The sequence below is a fragment of the Balaenoptera borealis genome, assembly GCF_965194805.1.
Source record: "Balaenoptera borealis genome assembly, chromosome: 15".
Classification (NCBI taxonomy): Eukaryota; Metazoa; Chordata; class Mammalia; order Artiodactyla; family Balaenopteridae; genus Balaenoptera; species Balaenoptera borealis.
The window spans coordinates 31908420-31923010 of record NC_138871.1 but is presented as its reverse complement, the minus strand read 5'-3'; the positions used below and the strand labels follow the sequence as shown (position 1 = coordinate 31923010).

The 14591-nt window shown below is 40.4% G+C and overlaps 1 protein-coding gene and 1 long non-coding RNA gene across 10 annotated transcripts in view; one reads left to right on the top strand and one right to left on the bottom strand.

The window, feature by feature from the left end:
- LOC309611685 overlaps positions 1–14591 on the top strand; it is a 732894-nt gene that overhangs the window by 10905 nt on the left and 707398 nt on the right. The gene's annotated exons all lie outside the window — the stretch shown is intronic.
- Positions 3234–14591, bottom strand: part of LOC309611627 (uncharacterized protein C2orf42 homolog) — a 42713-nt gene continuing 31355 nt past the window's right edge. For all 9 annotated transcript variants that reach the window (XM_082356360.1, XM_082356362.1, XM_082356365.1 and 6 more), the window contains 3 exons: positions 13106–13206; positions 11598–11760; positions 3234–4309 (listed from right to left, as the gene is read on the bottom strand). In XM_082356360.1, coding sequence (XP_082212486.1) covers positions 4101–4309; positions 11598–11760; positions 13106–13206 — 473 coding nt within the window. In that variant the 3' untranslated portion in view covers positions 3234–4100. The remainder of the gene's footprint in view (positions 4310–11597; positions 11761–13105; positions 13207–14591) is intronic.

Below are 14591 nucleotides of genomic sequence, written 5' to 3'. Positions count from 1 at the left end.
AGTGTCACTGACCCCAGCACTGCCAGTGAAAGGTGGGGGTCAGCGCCTGCTCAGGTATTAGGTCCTGCAACTCAAAGTGAGGCTTGCAGTCCGGCAGCGTTTCTTCAGTCCATCAGCTTTCTTCATTCAGCTTGATGTTACAAATGCGGAGTCTTGGACCCTACCCTGGAACTTCTGAATGAGAATATGCTTTCTAACTAGATCCCTGGGTGATTCCTATGCACACTAAAGAACTGTTGTTAACATGTCACCCTGCTCCCTTGGTGATACAGGTGGGATGGTAGAAAGATGTGAAGGGAGCCTGTGGAGCTGGATGGTGGGAGGGCAGGGACAGGAAGGAGGTTTTGGTTTTTTGTTTTGGCTGCGCCGAGTGCCCTTTGGGATCTCAGTTCCCCGACCAGGGATTGAAGCCAAGGCACAGCAGTGAAAGACTGGAATCCTAAGCACTAGGCCACCAGGGAACTCCCTGTAAGGGGGTCTAAAAAGAGGATCAAGTAAGGAGTATCAGCAAATATCACAAGATGTGAAGGAAGAAAACTAGGAAATCGGAATCTGGGAGATTTTTTTAAAAAAGGAGTATGTTGAGGGGGGAAGCAGGTCCATCTTGGGAAAATTCACCAAAAAAATAGACACAAGGGCTGTTCTCTGTGACTGACTTTTCTGTGTTGTCTGTGACTTATGCCTGAGAGGGTCCATTCACTCGAAGGGCTGGAAGAGGGCAGCCCCTGCCCATTCCCTCACCTTCAGCACATAGAGTGGGATTTCTCTGAATTCTAGTGGAGGGCAAATTTTGGCCTGTTTCTGACATGGGACACCAGGCAGTGACAGCAGAGTGCTTCTTGGATGACATATACAGGTTGCATGCACTCTGTAAGTGGCCAGGCCTGGGGGCTGGTGTGGGTGCATGTGTATGCACATGTGGGCTGGAGGGGAGGGAAGTGATTGGCAGATCAGACATGACAGGAATCAGTGAAAGATGGGGTGGACATATGTGACTGGAAATTGCTAGGCCCAGAAAGTCACAGAGCTGATGACATCGGGTACCTTGAGAGAGCCAGGTGGCAGGCCAACAGAACTTCACTTAGGTGGGTGCTTCTTGGAGTCCGATTTTCTGGAGGTCTCTGAGTGGCCTATCACTCCTCTAAATAGTAGCAAGCTGTTGAGATGATAGCAGTTCTGGTAGAGGCAGGTGTGAACCAAAGTGTTCTAGGTGTAGGAATAGCAAGCTGTTCTCATGATGCCCATCATGTTAGGGGCCCCCCCCATGTTGCCTGGAGGAGGAGTTAAGATGCCATCCATCTCAGACCCAGCAATACACTCAGTCTGAGGATGGTCCGTCTGTCTGTGCAGTAGACAGGAGGCTGTGTGGACCTGGAGGGTCTTGCGCTGCTCACTTCAGAACACAAATAGTGGCTGCAGCTTGGGAAAGCAGCAGGTGGGCAACCCTCAGAGCTGGGAGATTCCAACAACTAATGGGGGTGTGCAGTGGATGGTACAGATGGGAGTATGTGTGGGTGGGTGCAGGGTTTGAAGAGCACTGGACTGATGGGAGTAGCTAGGACCACTCTACTCTTCTGACATGGGGCAAGTCTGAAATGAGGTCAATACTGATGGTGTCCCAAAGGTGTCTGGATGCTGGGAGTGGGTGCAGCGACCCTACTGGTACTCCTAGGACCATGCTTGACCTGGTAGAGAGGGTATCAATGTAGAAAAGGTCAATGTAACTCTGAACCCCATTTCAGATTTTGATGAACTGTGTTGGTGGGCTGGGGTGGTCCTGGGTGGAAGACCTTAGCACTTGAGTGGGGGCCTCTTTGGGTGAATTATTTGCCCCAGCCATGTGTTTTACGGCTCCTGTGGTTCTTCTGGCCCCTGTGGTTGGAGTCAGGTACTGCTAGACCCAGCCAGGATTTGCCTGTCACTCACAGGTTTGGCTTGATCAAAAAGCTGTGACTGATGTCCTCAAAAGTACTCAGGTTGAAGGACTTCTCAGAATAGGCCAACCACTGTGTTTCCTTGGGTGTTTTTGCTTTTCAGGCAGACACTCTGCCTCACCTAGTTTTAATTTCTCCTCTTCTCTATACCTATCCAAGCCCTTCCTCTCCTTTATTTTATTTTATTTTATTTTATTTTATTTTGTCCGTGCGGCACGATTTGCGGGATCTTAGTTCCCCGACCAGGGATCAAACCCATGCCCCCTGCAATGGAAGCGTGGAGTCCTAACCACTGGACCGCCAGGGAATCCCCACCTTCCTCTCCTTTAAAGCCCAGCACAAGGTCTAATTCTCCATGGACCTCTGGATTCTCCTCAAGGATTTTCCCCATTGTCAGAAGCACTTGGGAGCTCTCCACACAAGCTAGCTCCTCAGTCTTAGATAGACAACCCTTAATTTGCCTACCCATCCCCCTCTTGTAGGGGCACAGCTCCCCCTTGTACCTAAAATGCTCACAGACTCCCCCACCCCCACCCCAGTTAGGCCCAGCAGAGCCTTTCTTTCGGGGATTTTGAACTTTGGATCAGGGAGAGTAGAGCAGTCAGTCCTGCTCTAGTGTGGAAGTGAAAGCCATACTTTCAGGTGCATTAGGAGCCAGAATTCCTACCAGAAGGAGATGCTCGGTGCTGAGAGAGAGTGAAGCCTCAGGAGAGGTGGAGATGGGTCAGATGGACCCTGGCTGCAGGGCTTCAGAGGCCTAGCCACACCCCAGCTCCACCCCAGGATGGTTGGCCAGCCCTATTTTAATGTCCATGAACCAGTCATTCATTCGCATTTTTGCCTGAGCTGGTTAGAGTTGGGTTTTTGTTATGTGCAATCAAAACAAAAAGCCTACCTAAGGACTTTTCTTGTCTTCCCAAGGACAATGAATTATAAGGAATTTATATTATAAAGCAACATGACAGAGTGGAAAGAACATGTACTTTGGAATAAAATGAAACATTTTTAATGCTGTTTCCAGCAAGATACTTAATCTCAAAGAGACTGTTTAAATTTTTTTTTTTTTTTTTTTTTTTATAAATTTATTTTTATTTATTTATTTTTGGCTGCACTGGGTCTTCGTTGCTGTGTGTGGGCCCTCTCTAGTTGTGGAGAGCGGGGGCCACTCAGCAGTTGTGGAGCAGGGGCTCAGCCGCTCCGCAGCATGTGGGATCTTCCCGGGCCAGGGCCCGAACCCGCGCCCCCCGCACTGGCAGGCAGATTCCCAACCACTGCGCCACCAGGGAAGTCCCCTTAAATTTATAAAAGAAGGGGTGATGGCTAAACTCAAAGAATGATGAGGACTAAATGAGAAAAATTATCAAATGAGAATCTAAATGAAAATGCCTGGAATGTAGTAGGCAAACAGGAAATGTTGATTCCCTTTTTTCTCCTTAAAGGCAGGCTTTCATTCTGTATCTTTCAGTATCTCCATTCTGTGATCAATGAATTAAAAAACAGGAATTGAATTTTACCACCTGTTAAACTTTTTGGAGAGTAAAGAAGGAAATAAAAATCAATTAAACAAGCAATGACAAGCATTAGTTTGAAATGTCAAATACTGCCTTGACACCTGGATCTCTTTTTCCTGTTTTACTATCACCTAAATCTCCCGAAAGGTTTATAATTTTATAATTAGGCCAACATGAGATATAATTTGGAAAAACTAGTGACACTGTGCTTTGAGAAGAGAATAAAAGGGCATGACTGGAATTCTGCCAGGATGATCTTCAACATTCTGCCCTAACCAGGGTATTACTAACTTTCCAACACTGCTGGTGTAAGGCAAGTGCTGCGAACTTCTTAGAGAATTAGGAAAAGGTTGAAACAAACTCTAAAGGTGAGTTCTTCGAGAAGGTATGTGGGCTGGTTTTCTTTTTGTTCCTTTAAAAACTAGCCAGGAATACCACCCAATTTATAATGAAGACTATACACAGCAGCACCAAAAGGGCTATGTACAAGAAGAGTTTTTCTTCAACAGAATCCACTTGAATGTGTTGAGAAACCGCATCTTAGCTAAGAGTAGTTCAGTAAGGAACAGAGCCATCTAAGTGCCTAACTAGTATTTAAAGTTGTCAAAGGGTGGGGATGTGCAAATTTAGCAGCGAAAGACTCTTTTGTTTTGCCTCAAGGGAAAGTGATGGTGGTCAGAGGGGCCAGTTCCAAGGGCTGGTCCAGGGCGGGCCGCTGTTCTTGGTACTCCGCCACATGCCCATTGCGGTGGTGACCATACTCAAACTTGATCCGCAGCTCGCCAATCTTGGATTGGGGAAGAATATCTGGGATCCACTCAATGATGAAAGGTGTTGGCTCCTTTTGATCTGGGGAAGTGTTGCCTGAAGAAAAAAGAAAAGAAAAAAGATTGATTAGTACAATTCCAAAATAAATTTGAGTCTGGACAGGACTTCCCTGGTGGCACAGTGGTTAAGAATCTGCCTGCCAATGCAGGGGACATGGGTTCGAGCCCTGGTCCGGGAAGGTCCCACATGCTGCGGAGCAACTAAGCCTGTGTGCCACAACTACTTAAGCCCACGTGCCACAACTACTGAAGCCCGTGTGCCTAGAGCCCGTGTTCCGCCACAAGAGAAGCCCGCGCACTGCAATGAAGAGTAGCCCCCACTCGCTGCAACTAGAGAGAGCCCGCGCGCAGCAACAAAGACCCAATGCAGCCAAAAATAAATAAATTAATTAATTAATTAAAAAAAAATTGAGTCTGGACAGATCTTACCCTGTTCACAAATTTTAAAAGGAAATGAAAAAGAAGTTTAAAAAAATATATATATATGAGGAAAAAAAAAAGGGGGGGGGGCAACAAGAAGAATCAAGGGAAGGGAAAAGTGATTACTGCTATATCTATCCAAAACAAAGTTTCAGGGAACTGTCTGGCATCCTCAAATAAAATAAGACCCAGCTTTTATGAAAATAGGGCCAAAAGAATCATAAGGAGAGCCCAGACGAAGAGGAAAAGAATGCTTTTGAAAAAATGTAAAATACTAACAGAATTAAAAATAAGCATATGGTATCACCTTCAAAACTATGGAGACAATTAAGCATAGAAAACATAGTCCATTTAGCAAAAAACAGAAGAACAAAACGAGACAGAAGACCAACTATATCAATTATAATAAAGGGGATAAACTTTGGAAATTGGACAAAAATCAAAACCAACAATATAATATTGATAAGAGATTCAATAAGAACAAAGTGTCACAAAAAAGTTAAAAGGATGGCAAACATCAGAAAAATGTAAAACAAAAGAAAGCTGGTGTCACTGTTGTAATATTGAACAAAGATGAATTTAGGGCAAATATTATTTTTACATTGATAAAGTATTGCTATAGACTGAATCTACATTCTCCCAAAATTTCTCCCAAATTTTGTATCCTCCCAAGATTCATAAATTGAAAACCTAATCCCCAATGTGATAGTACTTGGAGGTGGGGCCTTTGGGAGGTGATTAGGTCATGAGGGCAGATGAATGAGATGAGTGCCCTTATTTTAGACCCCAGAGACATCCTTGCCCTTTCTGTAATGTGAGGACACAAAGTGAAGACTGCTGATGGCCGTCTTTGAGCCGGGAAGCAGGCCCTCACCAGACATCAGATCTGTTGGTGCCTTGATCTTGGATTTCCCACCCTGCAGAACTGTGAGAAATAAATTTCTGTTGTTTGTAAGCCACCCAGTTTATGGTATTCTGTTATAGCAGCCCAAATGGACTACGACAATATATTTACATTGACATCTGTCAATAACTCTGATGTACCAAAAACATTGCATTACAATACTCAAAGCCTTTTTGCAATATCAGAAGACATTTAGAGAAACATAACTGTAGTAGGAAATTGTATCACAACTCTGCTATCTAAGTTGTATAAGTCTTAAAGCTACACAAGACTTTACATTGTATAAATAATAACATCTTTGCTAGCACAAATTAATATCATACATTAGGTTAGTGAGAAAATATTTTTAAATCCCTAAAATAAATAGAAATTGAAAAGGCACATCTTCTGACCTCAAAATAATAAAAGTAGAAATTGATAACCTAAGAATATAAAAATCAAACCAACTCAACCAACTGGAAATTTTAAATAACAAAGTGTTGGGGACACAGAGAAACTAAACTATGATTAGAGACTATTTAGATATTAAAAATAAGAAGAAGAACCTTAAATGTTCTTATTATCGAACATGAATTTTAAAAATTAACTGATAATTCCAAAAGGTATACAAATTTAAAAATTCCAAGAAAATGTTAGAAAAAATTTTTAAAGAGTTAGGATAAATTTTTACAGACAAAAGCATAAAATAGTTCAAAACAGACATTCAGATAAATACAAGAGCCAGTTCTTTGAAAAAGACAAAAAATTCTTGGAGTATATAACTATAGACCCAGGTTGTAAAAGTTATGTGATTATCCTCTATACCAAAAATTATAAAAATGTACACAATTTAAATTTTGAATGAAAATAGAAGAACTTTTTGGGAAAAAAAAAATTAAAATTGACTAAAGAAGAGATAGAGACTGTGAGTACAAATATAAATCAGAAGAAATTAAAGAAGTTTTTAGAGAACTGCCTGCAAGTAAAGGTTAGGTCCAAGAGAATAAATTCTTTCAAACATTCAAGGAACAGATATTTCCTAAGCTATTTTTTAAAATTAATTTTTATTGGAGTATAGTTGATTTACAATGTTGTGTTAGCTTCTGCTGTACAGCAAAGTGAATCAGTTATACACATACATATATCCACTCTTTTTTAGATTCTTTTCCCATATAGGTCATTACAGAGAATTGAGTAGAGTTCCCTGTGCCAAACAGTAGGTTCTTATTAGTTATCTATTTTATATATAGTAGTGTGTATATGTCAATCTCAATATCCCAATTTACCCTCCCCCCCAAGATATTTAATTTGGTCCAAAGCTTTCTAAAATCATTTTCTATATAACTATTACAAAAACCCAAAAAAGATAGCCTCCAAAAAAGAAACTGTAGTCAGTTAATACTTATGAATCGATAATAAAAAATCCTAAAGAAAGTATTAGCAAATAGAATCTACATACATATTAAAATAAAAAAGACCACACAGAATTTATTCCAGAAAGGCAAGATTACTTCAATATTAGACATTTATTCATAAAACTCACTTTGTAAATCAATTATACTTAAAATAAATAAATTTCATTGCACTTGGGTCAAAACCGTTTATCTTTTGAGGTTTCTCAAAAGATGGTAAAAAGGTATTTCAAGGGACTTCCCCGACGGTCCAGTGGTTAAGACTCCGCCTTCCAATGCAGGGGATACAGGTTTGATCCCTGGTCGGGGAACTAAGTTGCCACATGCTGCGGGGTATGGCCAAAAAAAAAAAAAAAAAGGTATTTCAAAAAGTTAAATTCTAGGGAGTTCCCTGGTGGTCTAGTGGTTAGGATTTGGTGCTTTCACTGCTGTGGCCCAGGTTTAATCTCTGGTTGGGGAACTCCCGCAAGCCATGTGGTGAGGCCAAAAAATAATACATAGATAAATAAAAATAATTTAAAAAACAACTACATTAAAAAAAATCAATTCTAGTTCCTAATAAAAATACTTAATAAACCAAGAATATGATATGCTGTTATAATAAAAAATTTTATCTGAAATCAATAACCAATAGTTCATTATTTAATAGTGAAACACAGAGCAGCTTTTCCCAGAAAAATTCTATGAAATGCTAATGGTATTCCCCTGAAAAGTGTTGACCAGTCAAATAAACTGGGGAAAACTTAAGTTAAATAAAGTTCAACAGGTATTTTAATTTCAGAATCTTTTTAATATGCAAATTTATAGGATGAGTTACTAAGAGAGATACATTATATTCTAAGACACTACTCCCTACTGCCTCCCTACTCCACTTGTAACATTTTCTGAGATCTGAGTATATCATACAACCAGGGAATTTCTCATGTGGCAAAGCTTCTTTTCCCACCAAAAAAGTTATTACAAAATTGACTGAACATCTTACAGTCAAGGGTCTTAGAATCAAAGAAATACAGTATGTAGCATTTCTCAAACTTATCAGATCATGGAACACTTTTTTCACAGCATACTTATCACTATCTCTTCTTCAAGATAGAGTTGGAAAATGCTATGCTGGAGGAGTTTTTACTATAGTAAAAATGATAGTTTTACTATAGTAAAATGAAAATCTCAGCTGCTAGCTTTACTATTATTCACTGTTGCTCTTGAAGTTGTAGCTAATTTAACAAGAAAAAAACAATGAGATATAAACATTTGAAAGGAAACAAAATTATCATTATTTTTCAAGTGATATAATTGATTTCCCAGAAACAACAGGTAAACAACTATCATCACTACTAGGAACTCATTAAGGAGGGCAATTTGATAGTAATTATATCAAAATCAAGAGCTTTCCATACATGGGCAGTAACAAGTTAGACACATGATAAACATCTTATTCACAAGAGCAGCCAAAAATATATTTCACAAGAATTTGACAAAATAATTATAAATTCTAAATTTCTTGGTGACATAGTTCACTGCCCTGACACTGCTTATAGCCTAGTCAGTGGAAAGACAGGTGAGTGTTGGATGGCTAGGAGTGAAGGCTCTGGAGTCCAAAACTGCCTGGGGTTGAGGACCAGCTCCACCACTTTACTAGCTGTGTAACTCTGGGCAGTTTACTGCACCTATCTTCACCTCAGTTTATTCATCTGTAAATGGGTATCACAGAATCTACCTCTGAGTGGGCTGATGAGCATTAAATGGATTAATCTAGGTAAAGAACTTAAAATAACAGCTGGCACAGAGTAGGTGCTCATTAAGTGCTACTTGTTATAGTTGTCATTATTATTATTAAATTATTATACCCAAGTTAAAAATAGACAAAAAGCAATTCATCAAATACAAATGACTAATATGAAAATTTACTCTCATTAACATTTGAGGGCAATGCAAATTAAAAGAATGATAGGGCTTCCCTGGTGGCGCAGTGGTTGAGAATCTGCCTGCCAATGCAGGGGACACAGGTTCGAGCCCTGGTCTGGGAAGATCCCACATGCCGCGGAGCAACTAGGCCCGTGAGCCACAAATTACTGAGCCTGCGCGTCTGGAGCCTGTGCTCCGCAACAAGAGGGGCCGCAATAGTGAGAGGCCCGCGCACCGCGATGAAGAGTGGCCCCCACTTGCCGCAACTAGAGAAAGCCATCGCACAGAAACGAAGACCCAACACAGCCATAAATAAATAAATAAATAAATAAAAAGAATGATAGAACATTTTTTGGCTATCAAATCAATAAAGATTAAAAAAAGAAACTCTTTGGGACTTCCCTGGTGATGCAGTGGTTAAGAATCCGCCTGCCAATGCAGGGGACATGGGTTCGATCCCTGGTCCGGGAAGATCCCACATGCCACGGAGCAACTAAGCCCGTGCACCACAACTACTGAGCCCACATGCCACAACTACTGAAGCCCGCACACCTAGAGCCCATGCTCTGCAACAAGAGAAGCCACTGCAATGATAAGCCCGTGCACTGCAACGAAGAGTGGCCCCCTGCAATGAAGAGTAGCCCCTTTCTCGCCACAGCTAGAGAAAGCACATGGGCAGCAATGAAGACCCAACACAGCCAAAAGTAAAAAATAAAAAAATAAAAAAAAACTCTTTCATGCATGGCTAGCAGGAGTAAACTGTAGAAGTATTACAATCTTTCTGGAGGGCAGTGTGACAAAAACAATCAAAAGTCCTAAAAATGTACATAACCTTTGACCCTCCTGTTTAACTTTTAAGAATTTACCTGAAAGAATATCCTAAATAAATTAGGAAATAATTAAGGCTATAAAAGGTTTGTCTAAAAGGAAGTTAATTATAAAAGGAAGCATTATTCATAATAGCAAAAAGTTTGAAACAACTTAAATTCAGGATTGACTAGAGTGAGATAACTTAATGAATGAATTTTATGAAGCTGTTTAAAAATGTTGTATTCACAACAGCCAAAAGGTTGAAGCAATCCAAGTATCCAAACAGATGAATGGATACACAAAATGTAGTAGATACATATAATGAAATATTTTTCAGCCATAGAAAGGAAAGAAAATTTGTCACATGCTACAACATGGATGAACCTTGAAGAGATTATGCTAAGTGAAATAAGCCAGTCACAAAAGGACAAAGACTGTATGATTCTAATTTGAGTAGTCAAATTCATACAGACAGAAAGTAGAATGGCAACCAGGTCTGGCGGGAGGCAGGAATGCAGAGTTAGTATTTAATGGGTAGTTTCAGTTGAGAAAGATGAAAAAGTTCTGGAGATGGATGGTGGTGATGGTTGCACAACAATGCAAAAGTACTTAAGGCCAGAAAACCTTATGCTTAAAAATGGTTAAAATGTTAAGCTTTATATTACATGTTTTATAATAATAAAAGTTAAAAAAATAATGTTGAAGACAGACATGGAAAGCTGTTCATGATATATTTTTAAGTGAAAAAAGCTGTTGAGATATGATCCCATGTTTTAGAAACCCTTTTCTTTTTCTCTTTTTTTAAAATTAATTAATTAATTTGTTTGTTTTTATTTTTGGCTGCAGTGGGTCTTCGTTGCTGTGGGTGGGCTTTCTCTAGCTGCGGTGAGCAGGGGCTACTCTCCTCTAGTTGCGGTGCGCGGGCTTCTCATTGTCGTGGCTTCTCTTGTTGCGGAGCACGGGCTCTAGGCACGCAGGCTTCAGCAGTTGTGGCGCACGGGCTCAGCAGTTGTGGCTTGCGGGCTCTAGAGCGCAGGCTCAGTAGTTGTGGTGCACGGGCTTAGCTGCTCTGCAGCATGTGGGATCTTCCGGGGGCCAGGGCTCGAACCCGTGGTCCCTTGCATTGGCAGGCAGATTCTTAACCACTGCGCCACCAGGGAAGTCCCTAGAAACCCTTTTCATGCACAGAAAAAAAAGTCTGGAAGAGTATACACCAAAATCTTAATGATGATGTCATCTACAGTGGGTGGGTTTACAGGTGGTTTTTATTTTTCTCCTCCTTTATGCTCTATAATGAAATCTATGATTTCTGTATAATGAACAGGTATTACTTCTCTAATTTTATTTAATTTTATTTTTTTTAAAATAAATTTATTTATTTATTTATTTTTGGCTGTGTTGGGTCTTCATTGCTGTGCTCAGGCTTTCTCTAGTTGCGGCGAGCGGGGGCTACTCTTCGTTGCGGCACGTGGGCTTCTCATTGTCGTGGCTTCTCTTGTTGCGGAGCATGGGCTTTAGGTGTGCAGGCTTCAGTAGTTGTGGCACATGGGCTCAATAGTTGTGGCTTGCGGGTTCCAGAGCTCAGGCTCAGTAGTTGTGGCGCACGGGCTTAGCTGCTCTGCGGCATGTGGGATCTTCCAGGCCAGGGCTTGAACCCATGTCCCTTGCATTGGCAGGCAGATTCTTAACCACTGTGCCACCAGGGAAGCCCTCTAATTTTATTTTTAAAGTACTGGCTCAAATGAAACAAAACACCTTATCCCATGACTGCCTTTACAAAATGTGTGAATGTGTCTTCTTTGTTCAAGGTCAAGCCCCAAAGTCGAGGATAGCGTAATACACACACAGGTGACCCTCAAAGGAAGGTGTGCTATTGAAACCACCAATTTACTTACCAACTTTGAGAAAAGTTTTTAGTTCCAAGGGTCGCAGCACTGGTTGCTTTTCTATACGACCATAGGTTTCTGCTATGCTCTCTACTTCTACTTTAGGGCATTTAAACAGCTCGTAAGTCCCATCCCGGTTCTGGATAAAACTCCGGGTGATTTCCAAAGGCATCTGCATATGGAGACAATACCAAGAAAGGTGAGAAAAGAAAACTTTCAAAGTAGACAAACATTGGATGACAACAGATTTTATTCATTCTTTTCTGCTAAGTACACTCAAATTAACTAAAATTTCCCCTTGTATTTTCAAGTAAATTTTTTCAACAGTTCTGCCTTTCCTTTTTCTCTCTGTAACTTTCACTTGAACCCTTACCAAACCATACTGAACGCCTAATACCTTCATGGCTACATGACTGCTACTGGCACAGACCTGCTCTAAAATCAGTTTTATTCCCTCCCTACTGCTCTGCTAGCAGCAATCTTCTCCTAAAAACCCTACCAATGGCACCTATAGCTGACCTCACATCCTGTGTGCTTCCACCATCCTTGGGACTAAGCCAGACAGAGCTTGAACTGAATTTTGCCTTTGCCACTAAACAGCAGGCTGAGCTTCTCATAGCCTGTTTCTCATCTGCAAAATACAGTTAATACCAGTGCATGGTTGTGAGACTGAATGGGGTGATACAGGTAAGTAACGTGCAACACAGAAGCTCCACGACTTGACTTTGCTCTGGGGGCTGCTGCAGTGCCTCCCTGAACCCCACCCTTTTCAAGTTAGAAGCTGTTTCTGCGACATCCTGCATTTAAAGAAGTTCCTCAAGTGTCTTTAGTGCGAACATAGGCCTTTCCTAGAGTTCCCATGTAAGTTCTATAGTTACCAAACAATTTATTTTTCTGAACATAACAGTGCCTCGCAATTCAGCTAATCTTAATGTATTAAATAACATGATGCTGAGTTTTCCACACTATTCCATTATCATAGGAAGGGAAAATCCTCACATTTTTAGGATCTGCTTGAAAAAAATGTTTAAAAATGTCTAATATTGTCCCTGTGAAAAAGAACACAAACTAATTAAGAATCATTTCTCTAATGAGAACTAAATTGCAGTTTGGAGAAGAACATTGAATTGTGCTGGACCCACAGACTTCACAAACAGTATATCATCTCAAATTATATATATACTTTCTAGCTGCTTGCCAGTTAACCTAGGGCTCACCATGGCTAGTAGGGGATCATTATTTAATTTACAAGAAAAAGCATCCCTGTTTTCTGATCCCAAAGGCAAAGAAAAAAGGATACTCCAATTTAAAATACAGCCTCAAGCTACAGGGAATACCTATTAAAATCAGAGTTGGAACAATAAAGCCATGAATATTTCTGAATAATTTCTTAATATGAAAAAAAGGAATTCTCTTTGGTGTCCATGACTCAAGGAGCTGGTGCAAACATACTTCCCGCACTTGCTTCCCTCTCTTCCCCTCTCTGCCCTCCCACTACTGTAGAAATAAACTCTTACCTCTGGGGTATCTAAGATTTGTTTAACTTGCAGGATATTCGTGATATGCCAGGTATACTTGGAAAAGGTTCCCAGTGGCAAAGCATCTTTGCGAACAAAAGCTTCAAGGTAAAAGGGGGTAAAATTAGACTATCGAAAAATAACATGCCCTTTCACTGAATTTGTTATCCAGTTTCTGGAGAGTTCAGTGAAGTGATATTCCTGCCTTATAGAATCTCAGCCCTCTAAAAAAGGTATTTTATACACACACACACACACACACACACATATATGTTTTGGGTTGGCCAAAAGGTTTGTTCGTTTTTTTCCATAAGATGGCTCTAGTATTGCTTAGTGGTCTTTAACTTCATTTGAAACAATCCTGTTAGATTGTATTGTGACAACTGTCATATCAGTTGCATTTAAAAAAAACTTATCAAAATTGGTGACTTTTTGTGTAGCCATTTTAATACTGAAGATGGAAGAAAAAAAGCAACATTTTTGGCATATTATGCTTTATTATTTCAAGAAAGGTAAACACGCAACTGAAACACAAAAAAAGATTTGTGCAGTGTATGGAGAAGGTGCTGTGACTGACTGAATGTGTCAGAAGTGATTTGTGAAGTTCTATGCTGGAGATTTCTTGCTGGACGATGCTCCACGGTCGGGTAGACCAGTTGAAGTTGATAGCAATCAAATCGAGACATTAACTGAGAACAATCAACATCATACCACGCGGGAGATAGCCGACATACTCAAAATATCCAAATTAAGTGTTGAAAATCATTTGCAGCAGCTTGGTTATGTTAATCGCTTTGATGTTTGGGTTCCACATAAAAAAACCCTTCTTGACTGTATTTCCTCATGCAATTCTCTACTGAAACGTAATGAAAATGTTCTGTTTTTAAAACAAATTGTGACAGGCGATGAAAAGTGGATACTGTACAATAATGTGGAAGGGAAGTGATCATGGGGCAAGAGAAATGAACCACCACCAACGACACCAAAGGCCAGTCTTCATCCAAAGAAGGTGATGTTGTGTATATGGTGGGATTGGAAGGGAGTCCTCTATTATGAGCTCCTTCCAGAAAACGAAACGATTAATTCCAACAAGTACTGCTCCCAGTTAGACCAACTGAAAGTAGCACTCAATGAAAAGTGTCTGGAATTAGTCAACAGAAAACACTTCATCTTCCATCAGAATGACGCAAGACCGCATGTTTCTTTGATGACCAGGCAAAAACTGTTAGAGCTTGGCAGGGAAGTTCTGATTCATCTGCCGTATTCACCAGACATTGCACCTTCAGATTTCCATTTATTTCCATCTTTACAGAATTCTTTTAATGGAAAAAACTTCAATTCCCTGGAAGACTGTAAAAGACACCTATAACAGTTCTTTGCTCAAAAAGATAAAAAGTTTTGGGAAGATGTGGGATTATGAAGTTGCCTGAAAAATGGCAGAAGGTAGTGGAACAAAAGGGTGAATACGTTGTTCAATAAAGTTCTT